This window comes from Aythya marila (assembly GCF_965140915.1).
Source record: "Aythya marila genome assembly, chromosome: 6".
NCBI lineage: Eukaryota > Metazoa > Chordata > Aves > Anseriformes > Anatidae > Aythya > Aythya marila.
In genome coordinates, this window is record NC_139047.1 from 37866628 (window position 1) to 37891373 (window position 24746).

At 54.9% G+C, this 24746-nt stretch overlaps 1 protein-coding gene across 4 annotated transcripts in view; it reads left to right on the plus strand.

The window, feature by feature from the left end:
* Positions 1-263: 263 nt before the first annotated feature.
* FMNL2 (formin like 2) overlaps positions 264-24746 on the plus strand; it is a gene marked incomplete at its 3' end in the record, with an annotated part of 104486 nt that continues 80003 nt past the window's right edge. For all 4 annotated transcript variants that reach the window (XM_082762934.1, XM_082762935.1, XM_082762933.1 and 1 more), the window contains exon 1: positions 264-535. In XM_082762934.1, the coding sequence (XP_082619060.1) occupies positions 419-535 (117 nt within the window). In that variant the 5' untranslated portion in view covers positions 264-418. The remainder of the gene's footprint in view (positions 536-24746) is intronic.

Sequence of the window (24746 nt, forward strand, 5' to 3'; positions counted from 1 at the left end):
GCGCCCCAATTCCTGTCAGGACACCCCAACTCCTGTCAGGACACCCCAACCCACGTCCGTGTGAGGCGACCCCCGCGAGCCCGCCCTTGTGAGGTAAGATGGACGCCGGGGGCGGCGGGGCGGGCTGAGGGGGTCTCGGCGGGACTACGAGTCCCAGCGCGCCGCGGGCCGGGGGCGGAGCGGAGCGGGGAGCGGGGCTGTGTGCGGGGCGGCATGCGGGGGAGCCGGGGCCGGAGGAGCCGGAGCCCGAGCAGGAGCGAGCCCGCCCCGGGGGGAGGGCGAGGACGAGGGCGGCGAGCCATGGCGTTCCGCCGGCGGTGCTAGAGGGCGACCGCGGGGCGCCCAGCCCGCCTGGCTCGGCGGCGGCGGCGGCGGAGCGCGGAGGCAGCGCGGAGGGGCCGGCGGGGCCGCCGCCGCCATGGGCAACGCGGGGAGCGTGGACGCGCAGCAGCCGGAGCTGCGGGCGCACAGCGCGCCCCTCAAGCTGCCCATGCCCGAGCCCGGAGAGCTGGAGGAGCGCTTCGCCGTCGTGCTGGTGAGCCCCATTGTCTGCCCGCGGCCGGCCGGGGGCGGGGAGGGAGAGAAGGGGAAGGGGAAAGAAGGGAAAGGAAGGGAAGGGGGGAGGCAGGGAGGCTGGGAGGGGAGCGGGGGGGGGGTGCCGGAGCCCCCCCCCTGGGGTTGTGGTGAGCCACATGGAGGGTTTGGGCTGTGGTTTGGGTTCCCCCGGGTTGAGGCTGCACCTGGGGAGCACAAAGGGCGCCCTGCACCCAGCTCCACGGCCCTGCACCCGGGGTTTAACTCGCGTTTGGTTTGAAAGCAGGAGCTGGGCAGCACAAGGGGTGTAAATGTGTGTGTGTGGCACCCCCCGAGCCCGTCACGCCCCGCAAAAGCTGCCCCAGAGGGTCCTGAGATGGGCACGGGGACACGCAGCCCCCCGGTGCCGCTGCTCGGGGTGGGCGCTCCCCGCTATGTGCATGGGTTTCGTCCTGCTCAGACCCAATTAGATTATGGTGTCTGAGGGAAGAATCAGCCTATTCAGCCGGGAACCCCCCGCCGACGAGCCAAGTGCTGAGCGATGACGAGGTTTACTGGAAAACGCCTGCCCTCGCCCCGTGCCTGCAGCCCCCGAGCCCTGCTTCAGCGCGTCCTGCCCCGGGGAGCCCGGCTTAACCCTCATCCACAGCCAGCAGCAGGAAAAATTGGGGACCTGACGACCGGGACGGTGCGAGGGAGAAGCAGCAGAGTGCTGGAGAGACACACGGAGCAGGAATACGGGAGGCAGCAGCACCGAGCTTGTGGTTTCTTGAAGCACTCGCAAGGAGCGGGTGGCATCTGTTTGCAGGAGGTGGGCTCAAGTTCGGGCTCGGAGGAGCGGTCACTGCTGTGCTGGAGGCAGTGATGGCACTGCAAACGCTGTGGGATCGCTCTGTCGGGTCCCGGCTCGGCTCCTGGCAGGAGGAGCTGCAAGATGGGGCTGGAGGGCCGCTGCTGGCACGGCAAGCTGAGAACTGCCTTTAGCCTGCTCTCGAAACCAGCGAGGGATGGCTGGGGTTTGCTGCAGCTTCCAGGAAATATCTGACCGGTTTGTGGAAGGATAAACTCCAAGGCTGTTATTATTTTGTTTTCTCTGCAGTGCGGAGGGGGAGATGGCTGTGGCGCTGGTTAAACCCCAGCAGTGGGCAGGCCGTGAAATAGCCGAGATTAATGAGAAAGGAATGGCAGACTGGGGAAAACCAGAGATTTCTGTAGGGAGAGGGGATTAGTCAGGAGATGAGTATGAAGAAAGAGATGCTGAACTTCCCGGGACTGGAGCTCACCTTCTCGGCACTCTGGTTTAAGAATTTAGCCTGGCACAACCATTCCTCGTGCACCGATGGGATCCCCAAGGGCTTTGCTGGCAGTGCTGATTTTATTACTGCTAATGAGGTTTCCAAGACCACTTTTGACGCCGATGAAGCTGCCTGCAGGTACACGATCGTCACGCTGAGCTGGCTGTCCCTGTTTGTGCATAAACCCTGGGGCCGCGAGGGGAAGGTCCCTGCCTTGCCACGCTCGTGGTGCTGCCCTCTGAGCCACGTGCATGTCCATGGAGAGCGTGCAGGATGGTCACATTTTTACCATAAGTGCTGTAACGTTGACTGCTGCCTTATTTTTTCCACTTGGAACATGCTGCCCTCATCTTCTCCAGTAGCTCTGTGGTCTGTGCGGCGGGTGGACGAGCAGCAGGGCGCCTGGGGATGGTACACGTGTGCGCTGCCTGGTGCCTGCTGGGTCGTTAGCAGCCGTCGTTTTGTGGCAGGTCGCTGCTGTAGCAGTTTGGCTGCTTCAATCACACGCAGTCATCTTATTGCCTCCTTGGTTAGCCTCACTCTTTGAGGTTTGAGGCGCCTAAATTGCAGGAGGCGATGGGAGAAGCGCTCCGGGTCACCGTTTGTCAGCGAAGCTCTCAAATCTAACGGTGCTGACGTGTTCCTTCAGCAGTGACAGTGCCACGGGCATTGCTGAGGGTGGGCTGGGTCAGTCCCTCACCGTGCTCCACCTTCCTCTTCAGCTGCCTCGGATTTGTTTTCTCCCATCTTTCTCCTACAGACACATGAGGGACATGCGCGTAAATCCCAAATGCTGGTCTCCAACCCTAATTTATCGACTGGGAAGCCGTTGTTCAGCATGTATGAGTGCCCTACGTGTCCGTAGACACGCTGGGTGATGTGTTGTGCTGGGAGGCACCGGGGCAGGAGCCAGGCTCCCCATCGCAGCAGCAGCAGCTCCGGCAGCAGGGTGGTCTCCTCTGAACCCCTAGCGGGGCTGCGTGTTTGCAAACGACACGTGGTTGGGAGGAAGCGGCCGGGACGGAGCTGGCAGGGCAAATCGTTGCCTAATGAGCTGTGATTGACATAATGTGACTGCCGGATTACATATCTGCGGGGAGGTTAGCAGGAAATATCCTCTTACCCCCACCGAGAGCTGGTCGGTTTCACAGAGCTCGCTGTGCCCGCTCCCATGGGACAGAGGGGTGGTTGGAGGGGCTGGGGGCACGGAGCGAGGGCACGGGGCTGCTTTCTGCTCTGCTCTGCCTCTGGGGACGTGAGACCAGCCTGGAAAGTCCCCGCTCACAGGGCTCTGCTGCTCGGCACCTCTTCTAATTCCCCTCCTTCACCAGGGATTTGGGCCAAGCATCGTTTTCCACGCGGGGCGAGGGAGCAGCGCGGTGTCTATTGCTGAGGAATTCGTGAGCTGGGGGTGAGAGCCTGTAACGGTTCCCAGCTGTTTTCCATTCTTTTTCCTAATCCTCTATCAGATGCAGCGTGCATTGTTTGGTAATGTGTACAGCTTAGGGGCTGCAGATCATGGAAAGGGACGTGGCCTTGTTGCAGGGGGGGTCTGCAAGGTGCTCTTTGGGTCCTGCCATTTGGATGGGGCTGGCGGGGCACCGGCGTCCTTGGTGTGGTTCCCAAACTGAGCATAAGTCTATGGGGATGGGTTTCAATTGAGATGCCCTACTCCTGCATTGGGCGAAGTTTGCCTTGGTTTTATGGGATCTGAAAGCCATGGGGTGGAAGCTGAGAGGCACTAAATTAGCTTTAGGAGCAGCATTCGGGAAAAGGAGTTTACTGAAATTTCAGAAATTGGAGAGCCCTGATGTGTTGCCTTCTGTCTGACAGATCCCTGCCTCTGGGCTCCTTCCTTGGGATCTCATTTAAACGCTTCGAGCAGTGATACCTTTTCCCCGATGAAACGACCGAATAAGTCACGTTTAAAAATAGCTGTTTGTGACGGGTTCAATTCACGGAGCAGACAACTGCTGCACGGTACAACATCTGTCAGGCTGCCTTGTAAACGGCATTTCCAAGCTGTTCTGCCCAGGTATCGCAGGGGAATATTTGTGTAGAGCTGGGTGGTTTGTTTCTGTTGGGCGTCGGAGCCACGAGGGCAGCCCAGTGGGCGCTCAGCATTCCTGAAATCAGTTCAGCGCCTGGGAACCTGCAAGGCTCTGAGAACGGATGCACGTGTGTATGGTTTTGTGTGTGCCGAATTTCCCTGTAAAATAATCGCCTGAATTTGTTGGGCTGCTGTGCCGGAGCTCTGAACCCATTCTGTCAGGCTGCGTGTGTCACTTGGTGGTGACTGCAGCGCGCGGGGACGGAGCGGGGTGGGCAGGAGGGATGGGTAACAGCGGGTCCGTCACCTCCAGGAGGAGAACAACACCAGGTGAGAACCACGTGCTGCCCTTGTCGCTGTGTTTCAGGTGTGCTTTACCCTTCAGGATGCTTTTTTACCCTTCAGGATGCTTTACCTTTCCGTGCTGAGTAAACAGAACTAAAGCCTACAGAAACATTCCTGAGCAGCAAATCCAGCAAAATCACCAAGGCAAACGCCAGATTTCCCCCACGTATTTGTTCAGAATAACCCCAGCCACTTCAGAGCTGGTGGAACCTCTCGTTTCTCCAGGATTTTTGACAAAGGTTGTAAATTATTCAAGGAACTTTGTAAAGAGCCCAGCTCCTCCGTAAAGCAAACCAGCTGCCTGGAGGTATGCACGCTGCCTGCCAGCCCTGCTTTTTACCCGTGTGGCTGTTCAGCAGGAGGGCAGCGTGTTCCTGGTGCTGGGGCAGCCCCGGTGCCCTCGTGCAGGGCTGCAGTGGGATGTCAGTGCCACGTCCTGCCTGTCCTCTGCTCCCCCTTCCAGGCTTCCACCTGCTGAATAAAATACTTTTCCCAGGAAGGTGGCGTAAATCTGAGTCAGCCAGCTCTTACTCCGAGGGGGTGAGTGACCCTCCAGGAATTGCTTTTTTTTCCTTTTTTTTTTTTTCCCCATTGTTATTTGTAGCCTCAAGTGCATCCTAAAGTGAAACCAAGTTTTGACCCTCACTTTCTGATCCTTTGTTTGCTCATTGGAGCGTTACCGGACGCAAAATTCCCCCAAAGCAAAGTTCCCCCAAATACATTTTTAATCTTGAGCTGTCAGCGTTTCTGCCCATTTCTCAGTGCTGTTGCATCCAAGTCAGAGAAACAAGAATGAATCCAGCCTATTGTTTGCTCCTTCTGAGAAATGGGAAGGTCCCCACAATTGATTTCAGTTTTGCTTTTCTTTCTTGCCGTGCTGCGGCGTGTGGTGGTGCTGTGCTTGGAGCAGCCGCTCTGAGATCGAGTTGCTGAATGGGAGCTCCCAAACAACACTTTTAAATCACAGAAACAGCAAATTTGAAGCGATTTAACACACGGCAGGGCCTTTGCTGTGCTTTTTCGAGGTGGGCTTCCCGCGAAGCCGGCGTGGTGGCAGCCCGGTGGGGTGCTGGCACCCAGCGCTGCCCGCGCCCCAGCTGCCGGCCCGACCCCGCGCCCAGCACGAGCTGAAGGGCTCTCCACAGCACAATGAAATTAATTATGCAAAACATGCTAATTCAGCCACGCTCTTCAGCAGCAGTTTATTTTTAAGCATCTGGGCTGTCTCAGGCGTGTGAATGGAGCGCATTATGGCGGGGACCGCGGCGCTCGCTGGTGCAGGGAGCCGAGGAGGGGAGCAGCAAGCGGGGCGACTGCTCGCTGGTTCCTTGTGGGGAGTAAGGAACGGGGCCGGAGGTGAAGGTCATTTGCTTTGGTGGGTAAGGACTGAGCCTCAAAACCAGCTGGGAAGCCAAAGCACACGTCCTGCTTCCTGAGAGGAAGAGGGAGAAAGGCGCATCCCGGCCGGGGCTGCGAGGCAGCTGCTGTCGCTGGGGGAAGGCTGCTGCAGCGAGTGATGTGTGGCCACGTTTTAGACAAGCCGAGATGAATTATTGTTTGTTTTCCTCTTTGTTTGTTTGGGAGAGGCCATCTGGGAATTTGGGATGGGAAACGAGTGACACCAGCTCCTTCAACGTGATTTATAATCGTGCTAGAAAGAAATCCAGCCCGAGCCTCGAGCGCTTCAGAGCTCCAGCATCACCTCAGCCTGCTTCTCCGATAGAAGCATCTTCAGCTGCTGCTGCTGGAAAAAAAGGCATTTCCCAATCTCAGGCCCTGCTCATTTCAATTCTGAGGGGTCAGCGTGGCAAAACGAGCAGGGTTTTAGCTCTGGGGTGTGCAGGCAGCTACGTGACGGGCTGCCCTGCTTTAACTGAGCCTGGTTTCCCTCGCCCCGGTTGTTTCGGCCTCGATCATCGGCTTTCTAGTGCTATAGCTCTAGATGCACAGCAGAACGCGTGGTGTGTTGGAGAAGGCAAGCATTAATTTGTCCCAGGCACCGTCTCCTCCTAAAATAGCGCCTTCCTGCCTTGCCCCGCCGCTTCCTTGCATAAAGGCTTGGATAATGTATAGCTCGCCCGCGCTCTGTCGTAACTAACATGCTGGAGAAATTAGCTGCGTGTTGGTTTTCAATCTGCCGTGGGATCTCTGACAAAACAAGTGCTTGTCTTCTGTAGCCCTGCATCTTTAAACATATATTTGGGGAGGATATTCAGAAGGCAGCACAATAGCCGCATTGTGTCGGCGCTGAATGGCCTTCAGAGGAGCGCCGTGCGCTGCGTGGACCCCCAGGACTCTGCCCTGCAGCTCTCCGGGGTGGCTGCAGGGCTGGCACAGCGCCTGCCCGGCCGTCCTGCAGCTGGAGCACGGCGAGGCACGCGGGGACACCCTTACCAGCACCCCGCCAGCTGCCCGTCCATCTACCAGGGCTGCCCGGTGCCAACTGGGGCTGGGATTCAGCTGGGAGCACCGTCACCGATGGCTGTGCTCTTGGACACCCTTCTGCTGTGCTTTTCTGCTTTTTTTTTTTGGAAGCATTCATAGGAGGATGCCCCAGCCACCGCCGCCAGGCTGTCGTGGAGGTGGTGGGACTCAACGCAGTGCTCTGCTTTGGCCGCAAATCGGTCCCACGGGGAGATGGTTGAGGCCTCCAGGAGGCTGGGAAGAAGTCTCAGTCCTTCTGGGGCGTGTTTGGGTGTTGTGGGAGATATCCGAAAGCACAGGAATTGTTGTTGTTTTCTTTTTTTTTTTTTTTCCTTCTTTTTAAATACACATTATCTGGCCAGAAGTCATTTTACTATAAAAGGACTTGGGGAGAATATAGATTGTACATCTGTTACTTGTTTGTCTCCAAAATGACTGTATAGTGGAGGCCAAAAGCAAAGAATAGAGGGTTGCACAAATTGGCAACGTTTCTGAAGCCTTTCAGAAGCCAGTAATTAACGCGAAGAAGCAAATGGTTGAATCCAGAAATTCTGGTTGTTCACCCATCCGATGTTCTGGCACGTCCCTCTCCTACTCCTGCCGTCCTGCCTCCCTCCTCAGAGGCCTGGGAGGGATGGGGATGGCCCCGTGGAGCGTGCTGAGCGCTTTTCGGACAAACATTCCCAATAATTTAGTGCGTTTGGGAGTGCTTCAAAGGGCTTTCTGCCCGGCTCTGCGAGCCTCGCAAACGCAGGAGACGAAACGAGCTGCTATCACAAATATTGAACTCGCGGTGTGGCCCAGAGGGAGCTTTGATGCTGTGTGTGTGTACGGGAGCCTCTGCGGAGCTGCAGCCTCGTGCTGGTTCGGTAGATCCCCGCTGTTTGTGCTCAGCCACAATAACCCAGCGCTGCCCTGTCGGTGGCCGCGTTGCACCCTCGGAGCCAGGCAGGACACCGGGCACCGAAACGGGATGTGGTGGCCAGGGGGCATCTGGAGCAGCATGAGCTTCAGAGGGGAGCTTGCCCTAAAGCAGGCATCCCCAGTCTGTCCTATATTGAGCATCGTGGGGCATGGCATCCCCTACAAACGGAGGGAGATTTGTCTGTCGGTGCGTTTGCACGAGGTGCTGCTCGATGGCACAGCTACCAAAGCTCTTCAGGGAGGCTGAGGGAGCAAGTGTGGTGTAATGATGGTTCGTAACACGGGCTGCGGGTTAGGCCGGGAAGAATTTGGTAATAATGTCAATCCCTCTGTGCTCACATCTAGCTTATGGATCACTCCGAGGAGCTGTCGCAAATCTGGTTTCTCTAAAAATCGCGTCGCCTTGCAGTGAACTGGTCTGGGGGTTGTCACATCCCTGCACTGAGCCTCTCCCCGCGTGCGGCAGGGGGGCGTGGAGCTGTGGAAACGCAGCTCTGCTCCCTTCCGAGCTTCAAGTACAAACGCCTGTTCTCTTGATCACCTAAATGAATATCCAAGTACGGTAAATGCACGTCGTTCTTTTTGTTAAATAAAACACGAGCTCTGTGCTTTGCAGCGTTTTTCACCTGTGGCTCTTTCTCCAAGCCTTGCTGTGCCGCAGTGGGAGGACACGGGGTGAGAGCTATCGTCGTCGTCTTCTTGAAAAATAAAGCTGGAATTGCCACGAGCCCCCAGAACTGAGCAGCAGGAGAGAGATTAGAAGTAAATGTCTCCCAACTGCTCAGCGCTTGCTGTAACCAGCGGGAAAATGAAATGGAAATCCTCACTGCCTCCCCCCGTGAACATGTGTTGGACACATTGGGAAGCCCGCTGTGCCTCTCCAGCTAGCGTGGTGATTTGGGACCTGGCAGCTGGCATTTGGCTCTTTGAAGTCACCTTTGCAGACCCATATGAGCTTCCCTTTAAAGCCTTTCATTTGTCTCCCTCAGCTACCCAGAAGTCGAAGAGCAGCGCTTTAGTTTGTTTACTTTCTGGCATTTTAGGGCATCGTTTCTCTTTGATGTATTTACAAATCTCCTTTTATCATCTCCCGAGGTTTTGTTTGCTTCTCACCTCCTGCTCCCATTCTTCATTTTCCACTGTATTCTACAGGTGAGGTGTCAGTTTTGGTCCCCCTGTGCGTGTGTATGAAGTGAAACGTGCTTTTTTGGTGCCAACAAGCCGTATTTCAGAACTGGCTGAGCTGTGGGTTTGGATTAGGGTGTGAGGAGGAGGTACGTGGTACGTTCATCCCCAGGCAGCTCGCTGGGGCAGCACCGAGCAGAGGCACTATCAAAGCTGTGCTGGGTCTTGGTAAAGGAAAGAAAAGGAAGATGAAAGGAGGTCGTGAGGGTCTAAGGAATCATCTTGCCTTGGGAATTAGTTCTGCGTTTTCTCTCAGTAGAAGAAAGACAAATCTCTTCTTTAATCTGGAGATGGCTGAGTGCATGAACGGAGTACTCGAAACACTGGGGGAAAGTGCTTTTCTTTTTGTTTTGAAAATGCACTTTTATATGAGAAACTGTAATGCCTGGAATAGGTATTCAAGGGTGATTTCTCTGCTGTTGGATGAGCGGCGGCTGTCCTGCCGCTGCTTGCTGCGGGACCAGCAGAAATCCTGCCCGAAACACAGCTGTGTGCACCTCTAACCCCAGCCTGCTGCTCAGCCCGGTGTGCAGGTGGGCTTCCTCTGTCCTGAGGAGGATTTTGGCAGCAGCTGAAGTGCTTCAATTAAAATATAACAGGACTTGTGCAAGAATTTACGTGAGCCGCGTCCTTTTGTGCTCAGCAGCGGCAGGATCCTTGGTCAGCAAGGGTGATGCAAATGACTTTGTTGTTCACGGAGCGGGGCAGGAAAACCAGCTCGCAGTTTTCACATGCTGATACTGCTCCTGCATCCTCAGATGCGGCCCCGATTACAACTGGCAGTCGGTGGATGGAGAGCACGCCGCGTTTTCTTTTAAGATGAGCAGCTCAGATAGCCCCAAACAGGAGGGAGCCAAAGGCTGGTCAAGCGTGAAGTTCGTCACTGGCACGGGACTTGCACGGCTCGAAGAGGCAAGAAGATGTACAGCTGGGGAAGAAAAGGACTTGTGCTTAGAAAGCTCAAAGCTGTTTATTTGTTTTTGCTAACGTTTGTTTCTGAAGGAGGATCTTTGTCAAAGGTGAATTCGCTGTTCTGTTTAGCCAGTGGAGAGAAAATTATCCTGATGTGCCTGCAAGGTGTTCAGTGAATTAATTCTCCATTAAAACCAGGTTGCTCTCAGGGGCTCCAGGATCCTCGAGGTGTGGTAACCCACGGAGGCAGAGTATTCCTCGTGTTTCTGGTACAAAACACGGCTCTTGTGTTGAAACCACGCAGGGAGTACACATAAATAAGCACGCGGAGGTGTCTGCATGGAGCCAGAGACCTGGTGTAATACTGCTAAGATTATCCTACAGGCTTGTGTGGGTACGTTCCCCCAGTTTCTGCTGCTGTGCCGAAACATGTGCCTCAGAAAATACAGGCAAAACAGAAAACCGTCCCCTCTGAGCACTGACAAAAATCCCTCTTTAGATTTATTCCATTTTCAGGAATGCTCAGGTGAGGAATTGCTCGGAGGAAAGCCCCGTCCCGAGGCAGCCCTGCCCCAGCGGTGCCCTCACTGTGTGCCGCAGGCCGCTCGTCCCAGCGAGGCCGGCATCTCGCAAGGCGTTCGGGGCCTGTTTACTGCAGCCAGAGCTTTTCTCACAGAGATAGTGCTGCAAAGCAGGGCGTCTTCTGCTGACATGGAAATCGGGGTAGCCAAAACACCGGGTAAGGCCTTGAGCGTGGCCGCCCTTATCCTGCCGGGCTGTTCGTCTGGTTGACCTTGTGCTGCGTCGTGTTGCCTCCACGGACACATCTCTGTAGAAGCTGCAGTCTCCAGCTTTTAGTAGTGGCCTAATTTTGCTTTACAAGTTGCTGCTGCTGCTCGAGGTGCCCGGGGCCTGGCTGCGGGCTGCCTCCCCCTCGTGCAGTTCGGAGAGCCTGCTACTTTCCGTAATCCCTCGCTCGCAATATTCGGTGTGCAACGCTGCCTTTCCTCACGGGAGCTGGATGCTGGTGCGGCGTAATACTGAGGATTTAGGCGGTGGTTCAAACAGCAGATCAGTAGATTATCAAGCGTTATCAAGCGTTATTCACTACCCATGTGGGATCCTGAAGTGGATTTTAGTACTGCCACGAGTGCACGGAGGAGTCAGGAGGAGCCAGGCCGCGCGCTGGCACCTCGAGCACGGCTGTTGGGAACATGGAGGGCTCCTCACGGCTCTGCAGGACGAGCTGTCACATCAACGGGGCGCTTCAGACTCTAAGGAACTGCCTTAGCAGTCTCCCCCGAATTATCTCGAAGGCATTTCTGGCTTTGTGGGAGGGAATGCGGCTGAAGGAATACCAACATGCTGTGAGCGAGTGCCCTGCGTGAGGGAGCGCGGCTGAGAAGTGTTTGTGTTCGTAGGGCCTGGGCAGTGGGCGAGCTGGGGGCAGGGATCCTGCCTGCGGGGCTGCTGAGCAGCAGGAGGGCAATTTGACAACGTTTAACGCAAATTCATCCTGACGGGAAAGGTTTAAAAGAGGGCTTTTGGGAGCGTATGGCGGCCTGGGAGGCACACACCCACCTCACAGCTCCTCTTTGCGCAGTATAAAGTCTTGCAGATCTCAGGTAACTGTGGTGCCATTTTTTTCTTTTTCTTTTTTTTTATGTTGTATTCCCGTCTCTGGAAAATGTCACCAAGTGCTGCAGCTCGTAAGAAATGAAAGAGAGCCCGTTCCTTTTTATGAGGTGGCCTGCTCCCTCGCCGGGGAGGAGGAGGTCACCTGGAGGGCTGCGGGCTCCGTGTCCTGCGGGCTTGGGCTTCGCTTCTCAGCCACCCGTGTCCTCCTGTGCCTGGTGGCGCTGGGGGTGGGAGGGTGAGATAAAGCCTTGTAGGACTGCCATGAGCCAGCACACACGTCCTGTGAGTCAGAGGAATGCCCTCTGCGTGCAGGGACGGGATGTGGTCACGCTGGTGAGGCACGAGGCGCTCAGCCCCCAGATCTCTCCTCTTCTTGCTGGGACTGCACCACCGGGGTCAAAACCTTGTGGTTTTTGAGGGTTTCCCCCACAGCATCCCATCTGCAGGAAGGAGAGGGCTTGGTGCCATTTATTTAATTTAATATTGTTTAGTGCAGAGCATCAGGAGCTGGGACAGAGACCCCCATGCGCTCCTCACCGCTGTGGCTTTGCCTTCTGCTCACCGACATCTCATGCTGTACAGGTGCCCTGACACACGAGTGAGCTTTGCTTGGGATTTTTTTGCTGTTCGGATTGCCCGGAGGCTGTGTGTATGCCAGCACTCCTTGTGTAAACAGGGAGATCCCTTGAAGCGCATGTCACTCCCCTGCTCCGAGGGTTTTTGCCGTCTGAGATGTGTGGCTTGTTTGTAACATCTGCTGGGCATTGCTTTTAATTTGAATGCCACTGATGTTTCTGAAAGATGCTTTTCATTAGGATCGTGGGGCCTGATTCCTGTGACATTAAAGGCTCTCCCACTCTGAGAGTGATACAAAGGCATCTTGGGGGGGGATAGGAGTTGGGCTTACACTTTGTTTAAAATTCTGCTGCCTGGCCGTGCTGGGGGCTGGGGCAACAGCAGCAAAAGGCACTACCTTGTAAGAAATCTTTGTACCTAGATCGACAAGGGCTGCTGGTGATTATGTGTGTGTAGGTGCAAATCTAATCTGTTGTCCTAATCTGACAAATTTATGAGGAGTTGATGCACTCCAGAGGTGATCTCTGCTCCTCCTGCTCGGTCAAAACACAGTCTTCCCGGTAAGTGTGGTAGTTCTTTGAGTCACGGGAGTGGACAAATGGTTTTTGTTCACTTGTCTGGATGCATAAAATGAAATTAATACCCGTAGTTCTCTCAAAGAACTTCACCGAGGCAGTTGAGGGCAGAATTTGGTCTGCCTTTTGTTAGTTTTAATCTACAACACACTGCGTTCTTAAATTAGAGGAGATTCATCCTAGAAACGCACACAGTCAACGCTTTGAAATACACTGAAGCAATGCATTTTCTACATAAATTATATAAAAAAAAAAAAAAAAGAAAAAGCAAAGTTTGAACCCATGAGCTTGCAACCGAGCCTCTTTCTTACAGATGGCGAGCTGCTGGGCAGCACAATGAGAGGCAGATGTCCTCTCTCCTACCCCGTTGGGAGCAGCAGGACCAAACTGGGCTTCATTTGCAGCCCTGCTCAAAGCAGCAGCCTCCAGGGTTCATGGGCACGGGGCGAGCTGGCAGGAGCAGGCATCGTCCGTGTGTCAGGGCTGTGCCTTTTGCTAACCCCAGAGCGCTTCTAACGCGGGTAAAACTACTGATTTTTCGTAGCCTGGCTCTTTTTGGTAAGGAATTGAAAGTTTTGGGTTAAACGTTCAGCCTCAGACAGACCCTAAATAGCGGCTTCACTGAAATAGTCGCTGCTTGTCACAGTTACAAGCATCTCTAGATGGTCTGACAGGAGGGACAGAGTAATAACCGGTGTTGTTAGCCGAGTGATGGTGACTGTCATGTCATCGGAAGTGCAAATTTAATTGAAAATTTAGAAGCAAAACCAACTCCTTGTTGTTTATGGTGTTATTTCCTTAAAGCATCTGTTTATTTCTGAATGCAGCACATTATAGATGAGCTCCTGTAAAATGAGAAGATGGTTTATTTTGCCTTAGGGAAAGCAACAACCATACTAAAAACCTCCCAGAGCAGACATCTTTGGAGAGCATTTTACAATTCCTTACGTACTTTCTGTTACGTGCTCAACCTCAGACTACACGAGAGCATAAAACTTGCACATCAGTATGCAGCATCTCTTCCGAAGGCCTCCCAGAGCCTCTGGCCCGTGGCAGCCCCACGTTGCATGGAGGGTACGCTACATGCACAGCCATTCTGCTTGGAGTCTCAGTCATACACCATTTAGGATCTGTAGAGGTTTTTACTGCTTTTTTATTTACTCGTTAAATCATCTGGAAAACATATTTAAGTTTTTATGTCCTGTGTTTTTTTTTTTTTCTGATGTTAAAGCAGTCTAAAAGCCAATGCAAGCGTTCCTTGGTGCGCAGCACGGAGAGCTCAGAAATGACATCCCACTGCAGCAGAGCATCTGCGGTCAGCACGGGGTGCATAAAGATTGGCTTCGTGATGTTTAAATTCTGGAGCACAGGTTCCTGGTGATGAGAAATTCCCTTCTGGACTGAGGCTGTCATAGCCCACAGAGAAAGCCCCCAGCCCAGGTTCTTCTCTTTCCTTTCTGAATGCACGCGGTATCTGAACTTCACCTTTCCCTAGAGCTGCCTCACGGCCACAGACGTGGAGTTACCAGCCTTCATGTGCTGAATCCTCAAAAGCTGTTCTTGTTCATGTCGAGTAATTTTTATTAATTTATGAATCAAGAAGCCAGTAAAACCTCGAGTGAGATTTAATAAGCTCCGTTAGCAGTATTTATGCATAGCAGAAACAACACAGAGCTTTGTTCATGTATTCCCTTTCTTCTCACCATCCTGCAAATGCGGTGGAAGGGTCGAGTACAATGGAGACCATCCTTTGATGCTAATTGACAGCTAATCAATTAACTGCTTCCAAGTAAAGACAAGGGGAGGCAGTCCCACATTCTCCCAGGTCAAGTTTAATAACCACTTTGGGGAGAAATCCTGATGGGAAGCAATGCGCTGTGCCGTTCAGATAGAGCACCAAAATGCTTACAAAATGCAAGAATTGTGCAGGATTTGGTAACGTGACAGCGACGTGCAGGCCGTGTGGGGCGGCCAGAAGAAAATTCCCCAAGTCAGTCACCCCTCAGCAGACCAAAGGAGATTTTCTCTCTGAGAATGTGGGATGGAGAGCCTGCCTTCCAGCCCTGTAATTAGAGTGTTATTTTCCTTTTAACTTAAGAATATTAGAGCTCCAAATCCACCAAAGTTACAGCCAATCCTTCGGCTTCATGAGGGACAGATGCTTGGGAAAAAAAAAAAAAACCCGCTGGGTATTAAATGGCCAGGCTGTGTATTAAATGCCAGTATTTAGGGCAGAGTTCTGCAATCCGTGTTTCCTGAGGAAATCCAGGAAAACGGAGCTGCGAGATGCAGGCGTGGAGGAACGGGTGCCCGCGCTGCCCTCTGCCCGGGTGACCACCAGCGGGGGTGTGCAGATTGCTTTTCCTCCTCAGCTGCTGCTCAGGATGTGCTGACGGTCTGTAAAACAAGCAAACAAACAAAAAACCCAATTATTCCCAAGCAGTAAATAACCTGCGAGTGCATGGAGCTGCTCTGAATTATTTAATACCCGCCGTGTTTCTCACTGGCAGCAGCAGCTTTATGGGTTTGTTGTAACGTTTGCGGAGACGAGGAAAAGATTTGCTGTTGTCTGCTCCTTTTATAGAGTTTCTCAGATATATTTGGCTTGGATAGCCCCGTTTTTCTTCCCGTGTTGCCACTGACTGTGAAAGGGTCTCATTCTTCCCTTTTTCCTTTTTTTTTGAGGGAAAGTCTGTCCCTGCCTCAAACCTCCTCTGGCAGGAGGATGCAGCCCTTGGAGATGGCAGGACCGTAACCCTCCCCTGGCTAACTCGGTGCAGCTCCTTTCCTTGCAGGTGATATCACCTCCGGATTTTCTCTCTGCTGGGTCTGCAGGTCTCCTTGGCGTGCTCCTTAAATGGCTTACACACAAAAACGAGGACAATTCCCCCGTAATTTCCAGGGCTGCCCAGGTAAGACTCAGTCACTCAGCACATCAGCACGCAGGTTATTCACAGCATGGCCAGCCGTGGAGCAGGGCTCATCCCTGCGTTGGCAGAGGGCTGATTCCTTGAGGCAGAGCAGGGCTGGCAGCGTGTTTGGCACAGGGGGGAGCAGTGCCACGAGGCAGGCTGCTCTCAGCCACTGCTGTCAGTCCCCTGATGCCAGGAGAGCTGGTCCGAAACCAACCTCAACACGGCGCGGTGTCAGGGAGCCTGGCTCTGGCCCACAGATGTTCAAAATGAATCACGCTGCTTGTCTGTGTGCCTCAGCTGGGGTTAACTCCTGGCCTACGGAGAATAAAACCGGGCTTTTTATTGCTTGGGAGGCTGCATTGTTGAGCTAATGCCATGGGTGCTCGGTGATGAATGCTGGAGCACCAAACAGCTGTCTGTGAGAGCAGCACAGTTGGGAGGCAATACGCAGCCTACCCGGCCAGCCAGATGATGCGATTGACTCAGGAATAGATAAGCAGAGCCTTGTGCTTCCCTCTGCTTCGTGAGCGGGGCTCTAGGAGTTCCTGCACATCGGCACTTCCAGGAGTGAGCAAGGAGAAGTTGGGCTGAGCAGCCTAACACACCCAGCAGTGCTCGTCCCTGCTGGCTTCCCTCTGATAACCCTCCACGCATTTCTTTGGAGGCAGCAGCATTACTGATGTGACAACCCAAAAGCAGCAATAATCATCGTTCTGGTCATTAATTTGGGACGTGGGCTGGAAAAGCTTAGGAGTCCAAGAAGCTGGGATGTGCCTGGGCTCCGGCAGCCTGCTGCTGCCTTCGGACACCACCCGGCCTTACAGCTGGGCTGCTCTGATGGACCAGAGCGATGTGGGAATATATGCCAAAGTGTGAGCACGCCTAATTAAGAGCTGATTGACTAATATTTTTATTATAGCACTGCTGAGACTGCTGGTGGAGGCAGCAGCTCAGCGCGTACCAGCACAGAGCAGAGCTCCCTTCTGAAAATCCCTCTAGCAAATGCTTTCATACTGGGTTGAAATGTGTTCCAACACATGACATTGATTTCAACTTTTCGATATCTTAAACTTTCTCTGCAGCAAAGCCCCCCAAAAATGGTCCTAACTGAGAGCTGTTCATCGACTGCCCTGCAATAGATCTCGGTTCCTAGCTGCTGGCAGTCGCTGGCTGGAGGCAGTGGAGAGGAGCAGCACAGCCCCGCTCCTGAACGCAGCTGCTGGGAGCATGGGGGGCAGGTGGCTGAGGGCAAATTTAGGGAAATCAATGGTTGTAGATGGGCAAGATGCAGAGAAACGAGGAGGAGTTATTGTAGATACTCCCCATACTTTCACTGGTACGAAGGTTTGGGCCCATTTGTAGAAGTTGTCCCCCGTGAGCTGATGGAGCGGGGCGTTCTAGAGGAAATTAATTTAATTTCCTTTATTTAATTTATTTAATTTTATTTAATTAATTTAATTGCCGTTCAGATTTTCTGAGCTAGGAGGGAATAATCAGAGTAATTTCCTCAGGTAGGGCATGGCACAGAGGGACATCCCGTGGTGGTGGGCAGCGTGTCAGTCGCAGTTACCGGGCGAGCACCGCAGGGCAAAGAGTTTCTGCAGCCTGGTGCTTATTTTGCTGTGCTTCAGCCATTAACGCTTTGGGACGAGCATCTCGCCCTAATTAGGCCTGATTTCTCAGCTGGCCATCTGTTCCCTGAGCCCTCTCTAAATCTTCCTCTGCTGCAAACCCTCCTCCGGCCGCGCCGAGGTCCCGGCTGGCCCTGGGCTGCTTTTGTGTCACAAAAACAAGCCAGCGCCGAGCCTTCCTCCTCTGGACCCGTGAGTAGCTCGTGCTGCCGAGCACTTTTTGGATGGACTTAATAAATGAGTCTATCTGGACAAGAAAAGACCCAAAAGACACCCATGACAGCGAGTTAACAAACAGCTATTGCAGACAATGGCCTTTTTCTCAGCCTCAGACTGCGTGTCTCTCTGGCTCCGTTTCTTTTTGTGAAACGCCAGGGCTCTTTTCTCTCCTCCCCCCCTGCATTTGAACTCCTTTTCTGTCCAAAATCGTCATTCAGCTCTCCTACGAGTGGTGCTTTTACGACATCCACCGCAGTATTTCTCGCAGGCGCTGCATGCGCTGGGGATTAGCCTGGCTGAGCAGCTTCTCAGGGGGAAATCCCTTTGCTCTTACTGCTTAACAAAGAGAGGCGAGGGGTCTGGGAAGGCTTCACCTTCCTGCTCCGTGCTGATGTGACAGCCCCCGAGCCGGGCACTGCCTGGGTGCACAGCCCGTGCTGGGGACACCCATGTGCAGAGGACGCCAGTACCATGCTTGACCAGGGCTCACAACTCTTCCAGCCCAACAGGAGCATGAGATCCATGCACACCTGCAGTCCTCTGGCCTCAGGGGACTGGAGAAGTGTCACCATGCCAGCCCCGAGCCTTGCAGCACTCACTTTGGGCAGAAAAACTCGTGGGGTCACAGCCAGGCTGGGGAGCGGGGTGGTGGCACCAGCTTGTGCAGCCACCTGCTCCTGCTCACGGCCAGGGCTGTGAGGATCAGACACTGAAATGGGCAAAGTGCTGGCGCTGCTCCTTCAGGGCAATGCGCAGGAGAGGGGCTTGGATGTAAGGGTTTTGCCATTTCTGTTACACCCAGCAGCCTGGTTTTGGGGGTCCTTTATCTGGGGATATTTCCATGATGGCATGAGCAGGACTTTGGTCAATCGTGCCACATTTTGTTTGGGACTCTAACGCGTGATTTCACATTGCCCAGGTGAGCCACGCGGGCTGATTCCCATTTTTCTTTTCGGTGCCTTAGCAGTGCCTTGAGGTCAGGCTCTCCTTTCAGGCTCTGCAGCGTGCTGGCACGTTGAAGTGATGGATCGTGGCATGCTGAAATGCTGCTTCCCATAGCACCACGGTACGTCTTACAGCTCTTCAGCTCTATAAGAAGAAGTTCAGGGACACATATTAAAGCTTTCTATTTTCTGTCTGTTTAATAAAAGCTGCATTTGCTCTCGGTGTGTATACAATTGGTGATTTATTTTCAGGAAGGATGGAAATTCTGTCCCTATGGTAGCTTCTCGTGAGTAATCGGTTTCATCCTTCATATTTCCTGTGTTTTCCTTTTTAGCAGAATGCAGCCTCCTTAGAAGGGTTCAATTTACATTGAATTCACATTCAGTTCTGTATTTATTCACGGTCAAATTCTGGTTTTAGTTAACTTATAGACAACTTCATTGACGTCAGGAGAGGCTGGATGCATGCGGCAGTGTGGCTCTCCATGATTTTATGCGTTTATTGCTCTCATTTTGGCTCGCGGATGCAGATCTCTGGTGTCTGTCATTACAAAGAACAGATGCCCCTCATTTCAGACCCAAATTTATTCCTATCCCACACAGCTCTGGGTAGCGTTCCTGCCCTGTTATTGTTGCACGCCGCGCAGACGCGTGTGAAGTGGGAGGTCATGGGAGCAGGACTGCAAGCGGTGATCAATGCTTGAGCCCTGCAGGCTCCCAGCGTTAGCAGCTTCTCACTCTGCTCTTTCCACGTTCTTCCCTTGGCACTGCTGCAGCAGGGACGGAGCCGTGGGGCAGATTCACCGCAGTGTGACCGTGAGCCTGTCGGTGTCCTGCTGGTCACAGCGGCTCCTGGTGCTGCCCTGCTCTGGGTGTTTCCAAATGGGAAGCTGTAAACGCACGGTCTGTGTGTGCTCTGTTCCCTGGCGAGCTGTAGATTTGTAGCTGTGAATGAATCAGGAGCTGCACCTCTCAGGTTTGGTGCTGCCCTGTGGTTTTGATGCCTCCTTCCCAAGCGTGGTGAGCTGCGAGTGCTGCCCCCGTGCCCCGCAGGCGTTGTTGTGGGGTCGGGAGAAGTGGGACCCCGCTCTGCACACTCCAGTTGCACTCGAGATGTGCAGGCTCGTGCCCTGCTGGCACCTCACGTGCGTGCACGCTGCAAACGGGCCCTCGGTGCTGCTGCTGGCGTGCCCTGAGCCGTGCAGGGAGGCCCTGAGGGAGCAGCTCCGGTTGGCGTGATGGGAGCTCCTGCTCAGCCCTGCGTGGCGGCACCAAGCAGCCATCCAAAAAAAAACAAACAAAAAAAAACCAAAAGATCACCTTTTTCAACTTTTTCTCTTTTAAAATAATACTTTGCATGCTCTTTATAAATACTACCTCGTGTCTGAGCTGTGGGCTGCCTGCAGGAGAGCAGGATGGGGTTTGCAGCCGAGTTCCTCTTGAATCACCGAGAAGCTCCCGAGCTGCCGCTCTGTGTCCTGAGCCCACCCCGGCCCCAGGACAGCTCTTTCTGTCCTCGGTGTCCCTGCCGGGGCTGCTGGTGCTGCCAGCGAGTGCCATCTGCCACCTGCATTTCCACGCCAGCCCCTTTGGAAGCAGCCGCCTGCGCCCAGCGGTCTCCGGGCCGCCTTCCTCGTGGCCGGCGGGTCGCTGGCACATGCCCTGCACCCTTTGGCTGCCTCGTGGCTTCGTGTCCCTGAAGCACCTTTTAGCAGGGAAACGGGGGGCTGGGGGGAAGCTGCAGCCCTCTCACCTCACCTCCAGGCAGCCCCTGGGAGCTGGAGCGAGGCGGCCGCTGGCTCCGGCTCCTTCCCTTCCCCTCTTTGTCGCAGGGGTAATTTATAGGTGCTGATACAAAAGCTCCCCGTTGAAGGCTCATTGGGTTTAATGAAGTGAGTTTGTCGTGCTTGGAAATGAAATAAAACCCCAGTAAGCCGGTAACCTTGAGACGGGAGGAGAGAGAGGGTGATTAAAATGCTTTATTCTGAGATGTCCGGGACCGCGAGCCATTCATGGGTACGCTCACTGCTTAAAGGGAGCCCTGACTAAAAGCTAAGGATCAGCAAAAAAAGATTGTATGAAAAAAAAATATCAAATAGTGGTAGCAGGGGAGCGGTGCCTTTCGCAAATCGCTTCCCCAGAATCACACCGCAGCCCCACGGGTGCTTCCCGGTCGGATCGCAAGCCCCAACTTATACCTTCTGCATTTTTGTGCTGGGCTAATTGCAAATACCTGCCTCCGTTCGCAGGCAGGCATCGCACAGGAGCTCCTTCCTCCTGCAAAATTACAGCCCTGGCGCTGGACTTGCCGGAACATATTCTCACATATTCCCGTCCTCAAAGCCGCCGCTTTTCCCCCCGAATTTCCCCGTCCCTCCCGGATGGGCGGCGCCGGGGGATGGCAGCGGGAGCAGGGGGCCCCTGGGTGCCAAAGTGGCCTCGTTGTGCAGGGCAGGGAGTGCTGGGGCTGGAGGTGGGAGCCCTGCTGCTTCTCACCCCGCTGGGGAGCTGCAGGAGGCTGTTTGGGAATCGCAGCACCGAGGATCTGCACGCCTGGCCTCGGTTGTGGCTGAGGACCTTGAAAAATCCAGGGCGTTCACATGTGGATAAATAAATCCTCATGCTTTAAGGCAGAAGGAGCTTAGCCTGCCCTGGCTCCCCTCAGATCCTAAAAGAGTGTGCAGTGCGTATCCATCTTCACAGAAACCTTCGGAGATCTGAGGGTGCAAAGTGTCAGCACTGCAGGGTGGGTGCAGCCCCTGGGCAATAACACGTCTGCGTGGCCATTGCCCATGAATTTGGGAACGTGTATCTGGGCGCAGCACCAGCTGCTCCTACAGAGACGTGGTAGGAGGATGCAGCATAACCTGGAGAAATTGGGATGGCTTCAGAAATGCAGGGACTGACAGGGAAGGAAGAGCTCCAGCCCCTCTCTGCGGGGACGGGGGCAGAAGGGGCTTTGTGGGCGCAGGGGCTGTGCCTGCACCTTGGGGACGAGCTGTGTGCCGGGCTCCTGTCCCCTCTTATCGCTACCTGAGGGAGCTGGGATGGTGCCTCGGGAGCCCTGCTGGCCAGAAATGCCCTTTTGGTGCCCAGAGGTGCTGATCCTCAGCTGCCGGGGCCGGCTTTGGTGCCTTCCCCCAGACGCCGAACCGGTCAGGTGCGGGCCTGGCTTTTCTTGTTGCTTTAGCCACCCTGCTGAGCGTGGCTTCAACCAGCAGCCTTTATTTTCTTACGCCCACGTGCTTGTTTACTTCCTCGTCGTACCTCTCGGAGTTGAAAGGGCTCTTTCATGAAAAAAAAAAAATCCCTGGCAAGCAGGAGCTTTTGTTGTGGTTTGGGTGATGCCGGGCCGGGCGCAGGGTGTCTGCGCTTGCAGCCAGAGCGTGGCCGATCCCGGCGGCCACCCGCTCCCTGCTGGCTCCTCGTGCCCGAGCCGAGGTGGAGGTGTGGTGCACGGCCTTCCCGGGACGGCAGGACACGCGTCCCCAAAAGAAAAGAGGATGTATTCCCCCAAAAAGGCCGCGGGACTCATGTCCCCCCCAGCCTGCCGCTCTGGGAGTGGGCTGTGGGCGATTCGTGGTCGGCATTTCAGGGCAGTCCTGTGGCAGCAGCCGAGAGCTGGGACTAGTATTAAGTGTTTGCATGCATTAAATCCCAGAAAATGAACCCAAAAAAGCCCCCTGGCTAGCCTGGAGGCTGTGCACTGAAAGGCTGCCGCGTGTAAAATTTGCTCCCCGAGCGCGTCAGCAGAAAATGCAAGAAATCAGCCAAGGCAGCGGGTCCTTCTGCGGGGCTGCTGTCAGAACTGCTCAGCACACAGTGTTTTACTGTCTTTGAGCGCTCACATTGTGTTTTTTTTTTTTGAAGAAGTCTCCTCTTTTGAAGAGTATGCCCACAAACGGAGAGCAGCCCCAACCCCGCTGTGGCTGTGACCTGGCTGAGCCCCCAAAGCTGCTCGTCGCAGCGGTCACCGTGTCACTGGGTCAGCGCATCCCCGTCCCCGGCTGGCACCCGGGCAGCCTCCCGCCGAGCTGCAGGGCTGTTTTGGCTGCTCAGCGTGGCTCCGTGCCACGATGTTCCAGGCTGGACGTCCTCGGGTCTCCGCGGAGAGCTGGAGGATGGAGCAGGCATTGCTCCGAGGAGCCGGAGGGAGAACCGGAGCCCGGCGCTTCCGCAGAGCGAGCGCCGCCTTTGTTCTGCTGCCTCCCGTGCCCGAGCAGCCCTCTCGGATTTGTTTGGAGAGGGTTTCGAGATGCCTGCCTGCGAAACGCTCGGCCCCCGAGGGGATACCAGAAGAATGGAGGGTTTTCGTTGGAGCTGCGAGCCTCTCCTCCCCGCCTGGAAATTGCTGGCGATGCGCTTTCTTCTGGCTTTTAAGCCTTTGGGATAAAACGGGAAACAACCAGAGGTCAAGTGAAAAAAAGAAGGAGTTGTGCGGCAGGAGTAGGGAGCGGGGCTGAGATGTAGGTCAGCTGCACGCAGCGCAGCGCCGCAGAGAGGAGCCGTTCTCTCCGGCTAGATTGCACTCAGACTTTTTGAAGTCCACATCTGGTGAGCAGATTGAAGGTAGGAGCCTGCGGTGTTTGCGCAGAGCTTCCTTTGCTCCCTTTCTAAAAATACGACTCGGAGCCCTCCCGTTCGGTGAGGCGCTGGAGCTCTCGCTGGGCTCCCCTCCCCTGCACGCTGCTGAAGCGGTGCCGCAGGTGGATGGAGGCGCCCCGTTTTCGGGTTGCCTCCTGCTGCTCACACTTTGTGAGCCTGTTTGGGTGCAGGAGAGGAAGGTGGCAGTGAGCAGGAGTTTTTTTCTCCCTCCGGACCCCAAGCAGCCCGGCGGGGCTGTGGTGAGGGCTGGTGCCCGTGCGCTCTGCCTGCTTCTCCCTCGCCCCCTGGCTCTGCCCTGCCAGTCTCGCTGGAGCTGCTCCAGGCTTGCGTCAGGCCCCAGCCCTCTTTTCCTCCAGCTCGAATCTGGAAGAGCTCTGTCGAAGAGCTGCGGAAAAATATTTATAGACAGGAAGGGAATCTGGTCTCCCCCCACCCTTTGGCAGGGTAACTATCAGTTTCCTTAAGATACGCGCTTGGCAGCGGCGAGACCTAATTCCTCCCGTCGAGCATGCTTCTCCCTAGCATTCATCAGATGCAAAATGTCACGGCTTTGTCGTGTAGCTTAATTTCTTCCATTCGGATATGTGTCAGGAATGAAGGCAGCCGAGGAGGCCACAAAAGCAGCATTGATGCTGTGGTCCCCACGCGTGCCCCCGCGGGAGGAAGGAAGCGGTGGCGGGCCGGCAGCGCGCTCAGCTCCCGGGGGGACCACCTGGAACCACTGCAGGAGCTCCCTCAGGCCCCTCGCCATCCCAGCTGAGAAAAAAAAAGCCATCTAGTTTCAAGGAAAACCCCTAGGCGGTGTGTTGGGCAGGTGGGAAGCTGCCCTGTGCTGCCAGGCTGCAGGTTCAGGTTCCCTTCTGCCCTCGCCTTCGGGACCAGGCAGGCTGTGTCTGGGGGCATGGCTCTGTTGCCACGTGCAGCATTCGAGGAAAAAATGTGGAAAACCAATTCGAGGAAATGGTTCTGCACCTGTGAGAGGCGATGCTGTTCCCCTTGGAGCGGTGGATGTGGTCCTTTGAAGCGCATCGGAACCGAAGTGGCGTCATGGGAAGAGTTGGAGCAGCGAGAATAGCGCTTTGTGCTTATAATCTGTACATTTTAGGTGCAGCGGGGGTCTGGTTTGCAGAAGGGGATGCTGTTGCACTCGTGTAGATGTCCCTGAGGAGAGGCACGGTGCCAGCACACCGGCCGTGACCCCGCTGCTCTGCCTGGCTGGAGCCCGAACCTCCGTCAGCTGAGATCAGTGCAGTGCCGAGGCGATCTCACCTCCTGTCGGGACTGGGACCAAGGCTCAGGGCTGCCAGCCACAAGGCAGAGGATCAGCCGGGAGCCTACACCGAGTTATTTTGTTTGCAGTGCACCTCAGTGTTTGCCTTAATGTGTGTTTTTACACAAACAGCCCTCGGCAGGCTTCAGAAGGAGACATAACCCCTTTAATCCTCGCCGTCCCCTCCGTGCCCCTCAGCGTTCCCCTTTTCTGGACCCGCTGCCCTGTGGAGCTGGCAGCACCTCGAGTCGGGGGCGCCTCTTTGCACGCCAGTAGGCTGCTTGCGTCCTTGTTTATTATCCCTTTTACCTCAGAACCAGCAATTTTCGTGCTGAATAAAGGGGAAGACTGAGAGTGCAGGTGCTCTGCGGGCCCCCGGTGCTCACCAGTTGCCCCCAGTCCCTCCTCTCCTCCCCATCCCAGCTTTTTCCAGCACGGCTGCTCTTGGGAAGAGATTTCCAGCCGTGCCAGGCTGAGCAGGGCTCCTGTGCTTGGGATGCATGTGTGTATTTTCATGCTTGGGACACTGGTGACACACTTGGTGGTGTGGGGTGTGCTCCGGGGCTTTCTTCTCGAGGAGCATCAGTTTTCTGATTAATACTGCCGTGCGTGTCCCTGGAAGTGGCACTTGCACAATCCTTTCCAGGAAGGGGAACGGGGCGCATCTCGCCTCGCAGAGCCCGGTGGAGGAGTTGAATAGCTTG